The sequence below is a fragment of the Pyrus communis genome, chromosome 15 (assembly GCF_963583255.1).
Source record: "Pyrus communis chromosome 15, drPyrComm1.1, whole genome shotgun sequence".
NCBI lineage: Eukaryota > Viridiplantae > Streptophyta > Magnoliopsida > Rosales > Rosaceae > Pyrus > Pyrus communis.
In genome coordinates, this window is record NC_084817.1 from 17,801,512 (window position 1) to 17,810,435 (window position 8,924).

Consider the following 8,924-nt stretch of genomic DNA (forward strand, 5'->3'; position numbering starts at 1 on the left):
TCCAGTGGTTAAGAGCATTCAAGACAAAAGTCTACAGGTGAATAAAAAACGCTCTTGAACCAATAAAAAAACGAATTCTGCTTTACAATAAGCTTGCGAATCAATCAAATCAATATGTTCGTTTGTTTTTTTTTTCTTTTACACTTGTATTCATTGATGCCAGAAAAACAGAAGAAGCTCCTAATGCATTGATATGGTCCTTTTCTCAGTAACAAATCACATGCAATAAGGAACTATAACGCGTTTTACATACGGACATGATAAGATTCAAAGTAACAAAAGTCTGGCTGATGAATCCATGAATTTCTTGATGCTACTTCTGACTGCCCGGTAACTGAGAATTGAACTGCATCCCATCAGCAACACATGAGAAGACACGGAAAACATTAACAGACTGAAGGAGCTACACGAAGCTTGTTACCAGAAGCTACAATATTGAACATGAACATCGAGGCTGCTCTGGAGAATCATTCATCAATTTATCTGTATAAAAATGCAACTGTCAAAGTGTCAATTCCTTGTTCCGGAACTTTTCTTTTTTTCGGTAACATAATCCTATATCGAAGCATTACATAACATTAACGTCAAAGCGTCGCATATATATCAAGATTCGTATACTTTTCTGCTAGCCATAATTTCATCTACCAAAAATTATTGAAAAGAAGGAATGATCTACGGATATTGTTTATCTGGGAAGAGTATATATAATAGCAGAATGATAGCACACAGGAAAAACTAAGAAGGCAAGGTATACAACAAGGGAGGGAAAGGACCAGAGGCCCAGTTAAAAAACAAGCATACAAAACAAATACAAATGAAAACGAGCCTATCCTGCTTTATTGGTTGGAGCTATTACGAAAGACAACATGTTTGCTTAGTTAAGGAACAAACATACAAAATAAAGACAAATTGTGTCATGTCATTCAGAAACTGCACTTACGAGAAGTAGCAAGAGAAATTAGTTATTGACGTAAGACTACATCCAGATTCTAGCACGTGTGCTCAGGTCAAGAAATTGAGAGGAACCAGAAGCAAGATACCTTGCTGCTGAATTCCTCAGAAAGAGCTATGTTCATAAGAGATTGATGCATAACAATTATGAGTCTTAAAAAAATCGATTGCCAATTGGGGGTTAAACACTCATGAAAACTACCAAGATGTCGGATACTTAGGGGAAGAGGTTAGTCAAGATAACAAACTCAACAAAGAGCATGTGCTACAAGATATATCCAACATAACCGCAAATATTCAGGCTGAAAGAAAAACACAACTGCAAGCAAGTCTAGTAAAACATAAACATAATTACCATTCTTTTTGTCTCCAATAGGAGGGCGCACAACCACGTGCATAGTGATGAGACTTCCAGGGAGTTCACCAACTGGATTTCTGGAGTCAGCAAGTGTCCTGTTGTTTTCCAGTATCTTTCCCGCATTAATAAGCTTCAAATCATTTATTGTCCTTGGACCATTTTCTTTCTCTATCAAACAGATTACACATGAGAAAAAAAATATAAGTCAATCTCAAACCAAAGCACAATGGTGCGATCATAAAGCAACCAAAGTTTCATTACTTCTGTCAAAATGTCGGCTTTGTCTGCAATTTTTTCAATATTCTGTTTGCTCAGTGCAAGAGGCAAACACATGATATGTCTAATTACCAACATCAGCAACATATATGCAACAACTACGACTAACATGAACATACACTTTCATAATATATGATTGATAAAAGCAGCGACAATTTCCAAAAACATATGAGTAACTTGACCTTACACTTTCAACAACTAAGAACTCCGTCATCTGACTAACGTTTTTCAATATTATGTTTTTGGATTATGCTCAAGTTAGTCATCTGTAGAAGCTAGTCATATGTTATAATGCAGTAATAAATAAGTACATTCATAACATAATCCAGAGACATGACTAACTTGAGCATACACTTTCAAAAACGATTAAGAACTCCGTCATAATTCATTTGTATCATTTTCAGACCGTCACCCAAGATTATATCAACACTGAAGGACATAGAGCCTCAAATTTCTTGGACAATGGCACAACAAGCATGATAAAATCAACAACAATTTCCTCACAACATTTTCAATACATAACAATAATAATATAGCAACATTATCTTATTTCAACAATTTTGGCCAATATATCATAAAACAAATGTGATATGCAGAAAAGCTCTCAAGAATCCCAACCCAATGATACAAAAAGCAAAAGAACCTCAAAAAATATAAGTTGTGCAACAATATAAACTAAAATAAAAATTTAACAGAAGAATTAATTAGGATAAAAAGAAATAAACCTTTAGGCCATTGTGCAAGTATTTTCTCCTTGAGTGATTGTACAGTGGTAGATGGGCTATACTTCTGAGGTCCTATGTCGGTCCCATCAAATAGCCTGAATTTCAGCTCAATCAAATCTTGACCTGCCGCCATTGATGAACCTTCGAATCCAGTAAAAACCCACCTATCAATTTCTCATACCACTCTCCAAGAACCAGAATAAAATCGCCACAAATGGCAGAATCAAAGAAAACCCAGATCCAATCTGATCAAGATTCACACTTTGATTAAAACCCAGAGGTGTAAAAGCTCAGATACCCATGAAAGAAGCAAGCTTTTTTTTTTTTTTTTTTTTTTTTTTTTTTTTTATCGAAAAAGCATAGATTTGTATTGAAGTTGCAGTAAAAAGACACAAAGTTCTTGGTGATGGAAACCCAAAAGGCAGTGACAGATTAGAAATCTGTGAAATGAATCCAGAAAGAAAGAGAGGAAGAAGAAGAAGACAGCTCCTTTGAATTGCTTGATGTAGAAATTAAGAAAGTAGAAAGTGTGCCTAAAACGATCTGAGTTAGATTTTTCACCTGAATTAACAGAAATTTCAGAAATTGCCCACGTCTTATATTCGTAAAATTACCTTCACTTTTTATGACATGTAATTGTTTGGATGCATTTTTTGATAACTGATAGTTGTTATTAATCTACTAAGATTATGGTGTTATTAATCTACAATTGTCATCTATAAAATTTAGAGATACGCATTTCGTTAATATTGAGATAAAATGTCATTTAAGTAGAGTAAATTTTCTTATACAAATGTTATTTTATTTTAAATTTATCCAATTATGAGAATATGGGTTTAAACTTGTGTGTAAAAATAAGAGCACACGGCTTTACTTAAGTTGACCAAATCCATATTTGCACTAAAGACTAGATGGTTAATTAAATAGAAATTGGATGTTATGATACAATTGTCATTCAACTTAAAATAATTAGATTTAATATCTTGATATTAGAGATGTTCATGTCACATCCCAGCCCGGACTCCCACCACATGCTCGGCTCGGCTCGACTTCACCGTAGCACGATATTATCCGTTTTGGGCCCCGACCACGCTCTCACAGCTTTGGGTCCCGACTTGCTTAACTTCAGAGTTCTCAAAACGGACAATATCGTGCTACGGTGATGGAGTGGGTCCGGGATGTGATGGATTCCGGGCCGAGATGTGACAGTTCAATTCCACAACTAATAATTGAAAGATAGGAGGATACTTTGTCCAATGTTTTTCCGTCTTTGGTTTAGTAGTAATTGTCTTCATTTACGTTAGGTTAAATGTTTCAAATTTGACTTCAAATTTGACTCATATGAACGGAGAATGACATTATATGTGATGAATTTAATACTTTATTATGGCTAAACCAATAATTATAACGTTGTGGTTGTGTTGGTCCGTCTTAAAAGCATTTTTCCTGAAAAAAGAGTGGTTAATTTATGAGAGGAAACCAAATAGGAACCTGGTCAGAGATGTGAAGTCAACTTTGAATAATTCAAGTAGTTAATCATATAATAATTATTTTTTTTGTACAATGATATATAGTTAATAAGATAATTATTAAGTAAATGTATTTTCTTAAGTAGCTGTCTTAAAATCTGTTGGTGTCGGTAGAAGTAGGCAGGCCTCTTGCTTCTCCTTGCTTGGCTTTGGTTTTGTTTGGTTGGATGTTAGTGATTTGGTCTCTCTCAAAATCTTTTTGCCTAATTGCCTCTATGGTAGGCAACTTGGCACTATTTTTTAAAGCATGTATTGGGAAAATGGCGCATATTATTTTTCAACACTCCCTTTTTTTTTTTTTTTGGTGATTAAATAAAATAAAATTAAATAAAAACAACGAACAAGATTAAACAACGACATATAAGAAGCAAAAAATAGCTTGATCGTCGTTGAGTTGATGTAGATGAATAATCTCTCTGCACTATTAGTGATAGAAAAGATGGATGGAGAATGTTAAATAATGGGGGATTTAGAATCCAGCATAGTTTTAAAGATGACTTGCAAGCAAGGTTCTAAAGAAGCTAAGTCCTAGTTGGGCAGCGGGCTGCGGCTTAGTGCTTAGACGGTTTGGGGGAACCTAGGTGAATTTAAGTAAATTTATTATACATTGTATAAATAGGTTCTTATTTATACTTCTATGGGGAGACATAAATTGCAAAATAAAATGAATTATAAATGATAAGGTATTAAAACATATTGAGAAATGGGGAACAAACATATAATGGGTGTTCATTAGAGTATTTAACAAATATCTTACATTTTATTTATAAAATGCAAAATGAAAGTTATCAATTTTTTGTATAAGTGAGAGTCGCGACCTAGGCAGGTTAGGCGGACACTTGGGTGGGCTATGTAGAGGCCTAAGTAGGTATAGGTCCCTTTCTTAATTTCAAATGCCTAGGGATTAATTGGGGCGGTAGCTAGCTGCCTAGCGCCTAAGTGGGGATTTTTAGAACAGTGCTTGCAAGTGGCCCTCTACCACAGTGGTGGAGAGGAGTGTTGCCCTTGCACCACAGTGGTTAGAACCCCCGTCGGCTCCCTAATTTAACATCTAATCTAAAAAATCTATCGTTTGATAAAATTAAAGAAAAAAAGAAAAAAAAAAAAAAGAAGATGACTTGGAACCATATGTGACTTGGTTCATGGGAAGCATCTAATAATTTTAATGTTTCCTCAACTTCAGTATTTGTCACTTATTATTGAATTAGTCAATGATGTCACCCAAACTAACCTATTCAGATCAAAGTCATGGAAGGCAACCACTTTGAGGATAATGTTTTCTTGGGCAGATAAAATTTTGAAAAGTAAATGATGAATATGAACTTGAGACTGGTTTTGGAAGGGCTACCGACTAAAAGCGTTTTTAGTATGTTTGACAGAAAAGCTTAAAAGTTATGGGTCATAGGACTGGTTCATGAAGCACTTCACTCGGATTTTTAATAAAAGTTTCTATGAAGTTCTAATAAAGGTACTTGTAATAAAAACGCGCATGAGCATATGTGCTTTGTACAGATGCAGTCCCAACTGTGTTGTAACACTATCTAGTAAGTACTTTTGATAGGATTGTTCTAAAGTTGTACAACTATATTCAATCAAATTTACATGATCTTTTTCTTTTTCCTTTTCACCGGCGTACATGATCGAGCAAATGGACACCAAGTTAGGAAGATTCAATGTCGAGGGCAACATACATTATTCTGATATATGCTTATTACTGTAAAGCATGTGCTTATATATGCAAAGTGCACCGCTTATCAACTCAACTCAGTCTTCGCGCGCCATACAGCTCGCCCGTATAGATTCAATGAAGGGATTCTCAGCCTCGTGCTAAAGATCAAGAACTTGACAGCCAACCAATTCACCTGAACCAAAATCCCGAGTCCCAATGATCTTCCACACAACTGCGTCTGATTCTGCCAGTGCGTCGGAATGTTCATCTGAGGAGCTACCTAGGAGAGGAGCTAAGGTTGGTGACAAAGAACCCAAATTACTGCACAGGTCAGCACGCAGAACTGCGATTTCATGATTTGCATCTTTTGTGATGACATGAAGTTTTCCATGAAAACCAGCAAGTAAATATGGAGAATCTGAACCAGCAAAGTCATGAATAGGGACTTTTCCTATAACAACTTTCCAAGCATCTTCTCCTTGATCGTACACCTTGATCTTACCACTATCCAAAGAACTCGAAGGATCAAAAGCATACAATTCACCATCTACCACAACGCTCAACTTTGTACCAGCCTGCCGAGCAGGCCAATCATCTCCCATGCCAAGAGGCATTTCATCCCAAGAATTTGTTTCGGGATCATAGATTTCTCCCCCGACATCAACAAAAAAGGGCCATGAATACAGACTCTGGGAGACACATAGCCTTCCCATGTAGGGAGTCAAACCGGTGGCAATAGGCCTTAGCATGTCAGTCAAAAAGGCAGTGGGCAGTGCTCGAGCCCTTGAGAATGGCATGCTTGGTACTTCAGACCATGTACCAGTGGAGGGCTCAAAAACTTCAGCAGACTGAAGAGGGATCAATCCACCTCGTTCCCGAGTAACCCCTCCAACAACATAAAGTTTGTTATTCAGAATACCTGTCTTACAATAGGCTCTACTTGCAGACATGGCTGTCACTTCACTCCATGCATTCTGAATTGGATCAAATCTCCAGACGCACCTCACGGTCGTAGCTTTATAAAATCCACCTAGAACATAAAGGCATCCATCAACAGCACCAATGGCACAACCACAAAACGGCATTTGTTCAAATGCGTTCTTTCCCCCTAACCAGCCTCTAATAGTATGAGCAATTTTGATACTTGGGCCCACCATATTCCACATCGAAAACCTAGAAGAACTCTTGCTGAATTCTTCTTCATAAACTACATTGGGCATCTGAGGTAGCCTCTGCCACCTTCTCGACAGGGGATCAAAAGCATGCCAGGAAAGTTTATCCTCTTCAATTTTTGTCAACAAGTACAGCCATTCTTCACTTCTACCAAGTTCTTTTCTCAATTTAAATAGTTCAGAGCTAGTAACAGTTTCCTTCCACTTCCGGGAAACCAGCCTGATATTGAAGTAGCAAATTCTAGGGAGTCTGGCAATAATTTGGATCGATAGCTCATCAGGAAGATTGGGAATTAGTCTTTGGCTCTCCTCAAAAGTACATGGTGATATTCTTTGCCTCTTGCAGGTGTCATTCTGAGAGATCTCATGGAACTCGTTTCTCTCAGACTTCGGACCAGCCAAACTCAAAAGAGCCCCCATCAGAAACTGCAAGATCAGTAAATCTCAGAGATCACACGACTCTTTTTAGTCCCACAGTTGGGACCAGCCAAACTCAAAAACAACCACATAGTTGACTTAGCCTCATGGATGCAGAAATTATTCATTCTACTTTCAGTTGATCAATTCCAAAACTAAAAGAACACACGCACACCAGAACTGGGATCAGCGAACCTAAAGAAACGAGACCAAATTTGACTTTAATCCAAGTTCTGCAAAATTATTCATTCTACTTTCAGTTCAAGAAGGCAAAAGGTTAAATGAACACGCACAAACAGCTACAACAAGCTAAATTCACGAGGCCAGTTCCAAAGTTATCAAACCGGATGCGATATGAAACTTGTGCACATTTGGCTCCAAAGTTAACAAAAGGCATCCCACATGCTGTTGACTGATATGTACTAAATTTCGTGTTGCTTCTCATGGAATAACCCAAAAACATTAACCCCAAAGATCACTGAACCTCCTCCAAAAATTACCTTCACACTCTCCCCCACAAACCAGCATTTATTTTCATCCCAATATTTACAGCAAACCATCACCAATATTTATAGCAAAATTCAACCTTGACGTATAATTACCAAACCACTCAAAAACCCCATGAAAATTTCAGCATAAAAAATTTCACTATTCCAGGAAATGAAAGGGAAATATATACAATCGACTGAAATTCAGCCTATGAAACTTCTAACAGCTATAGAAATTATAAACTCCCACACAAACAAGTTACAAAATCATAAAAACAACAATAAAAATTGAATCTTTCCACTAAAACCACCAAATTGCAGACAAATTTTGAACAAGGGTAGGTATATAGTTGTAAGAATTCACATTGATCAAAAAGAAAAAAAAAAGAAAAAAAGAAGAGAAATTCGGTATGCATCAGAATTTACCTGTCCAGAGAAAAATCTGAAGCCTCAGAGGTTTGATAAGGTGCTCCTTTTTGTTGAAGCTTGATCTACTTCATCCTAATAAGGAAGGAGGAAGACAAGACTATTTGGAGTTTACTGGGTCACGCACGTTGTCCAAGCTGATTTTTCATTCACCATTTTTCTGCTTGATGATATTAGAGAAAGACTACAGTCTCATACATAAGGTTAGACTGTCACTTTCAACAAAAAATGTAAATAGCATTCCTAGCAAGCTTCGTAATATTCCAACCACCAATAATTTAGTCATTTATTCTATGGGACGTATTTGACTGACTGAGACACTACTTTTGTTTTCGTGGCAAAGAATGTGAAATTATTTTGAAGCTTTACAACATAACAAAGATGAAATGTCAAAAATTAACGAGTGCATCCTAGAAGGACGAACTATTATCCAACACAAACAACTTTAAAGTATTGTTGCATGTCTTAAAAGTCTTTGATCCTCAGCATCTCGTGTGCCAACAAATGCCTTTAGTTTCAGTTCGGCCTTCCATCATGGGATCTGCCAAGGGTAGGGTGTTGTGATTGCGTAGGGATGATAATTCTAATCGTTAAACTAGATAATTGTGGGTAATCGCGCGAATGGATTGGATTTAGGTATGAAAAATTGGGTATATTTTGGGTATGAGGAAAAACCTTGATTATTATTCGGTTATGATTTTGGATATGGTTATAGGGGTCCCCAACCAAATCTGAACATATATATATATATATATATATATATATATATATATATATTTATTATTCATCAATCCATTACCTTGAGAATACAAAAATTGCATTGTGTGAGTCGCATTTTGTGGAAAAGTTCAAAAATTTTAATATGAATTAAAATCTATGAGAATTCAATAGTACCTATGAGAAATATCAAAGA

At 36.3% G+C, this 8,924-nt stretch overlaps 2 protein-coding genes across 3 annotated transcripts; both read right to left on the reverse strand.

Moving 5' to 3' along the window:
* Nucleotides 1–38: 38 nt before the first annotated feature.
* On the reverse strand, nucleotides 39–2,876 carry LOC137717301 (membrane-anchored ubiquitin-fold protein 3-like). 2 transcript variants are annotated; one of them, XM_068456611.1, is made up of 3 exons: nucleotides 2,311–2,876; nucleotides 1,307–1,477; nucleotides 39–499 (listed from the first exon to the last, which is right to left on the reverse strand). In XM_068456611.1, exons 1-3 carry the CDS (start codon nucleotides 2,441–2,443, stop codon nucleotides 480–482), a joined length of 324 nt encoding a protein of 107 aa, XP_068312712.1. In that variant the 5' UTR covers nucleotides 2,444–2,876; the 3' UTR covers nucleotides 39–479. The 2 variants fall into 2 exon arrangements, with proteins under 2 accessions (XP_068312712.1, XP_068312711.1); XM_068456610.1 differs by having other exon boundaries at nucleotides 39–483; nucleotides 2,311–2,872.
* A 2,490-nt stretch (nucleotides 2,877–5,366) lies between these two features.
* LOC137717762 (F-box/kelch-repeat protein At1g22040-like) lies at nucleotides 5,367–8,260 on the reverse strand. The gene is made up of 2 exons (XM_068457230.1): nucleotides 8,012–8,260; nucleotides 5,367–7,106 (listed from the first exon to the last, which is right to left on the reverse strand). The coding sequence occupies exon 2, from the start codon at nucleotides 7,098–7,100 to the stop codon at nucleotides 5,667–5,669; it is 1,434 nt and encodes a 477-aa protein (XP_068313331.1). The 5' UTR covers nucleotides 7,101–7,106; nucleotides 8,012–8,260; the 3' UTR covers nucleotides 5,367–5,666.
* Nucleotides 8,261–8,924: the final 664 nt, after the last annotated feature.

What these genes read in the sequence shown, in the direction of transcription:
- LOC137717762 (XM_068457230.1), bottom strand. Translation starts at nt 7,100, where the DNA reads ATGGGGGCTCTTTTGAGTTTGGCTGGTCCGAAGTCTGAGAGAAACGAG.
- LOC137717301 (XM_068456610.1), bottom strand. Translation starts at nt 2,443, where the DNA reads ATGGCGGCAGGTCAAGATTTGATTGAGCTGAAATTCAGGCTATTTGAT. An exon ending in ACTTGCACAATGGCCTAAAG is followed by an intron (nt 1,478 to 2,310) that starts GTTTATTTCTTT and finishes TCTGTTTGATAG; the next exon opens with AGAAAGAAAATGGTCCAAGG. An exon ending in TATTGGAGACAAAAAGAATG is followed by an intron (nt 484 to 1,306) that starts GTAATTATGTTT and finishes ATTTTTATACAG; the next exon opens with ATAAATTGATGAATGATTCT.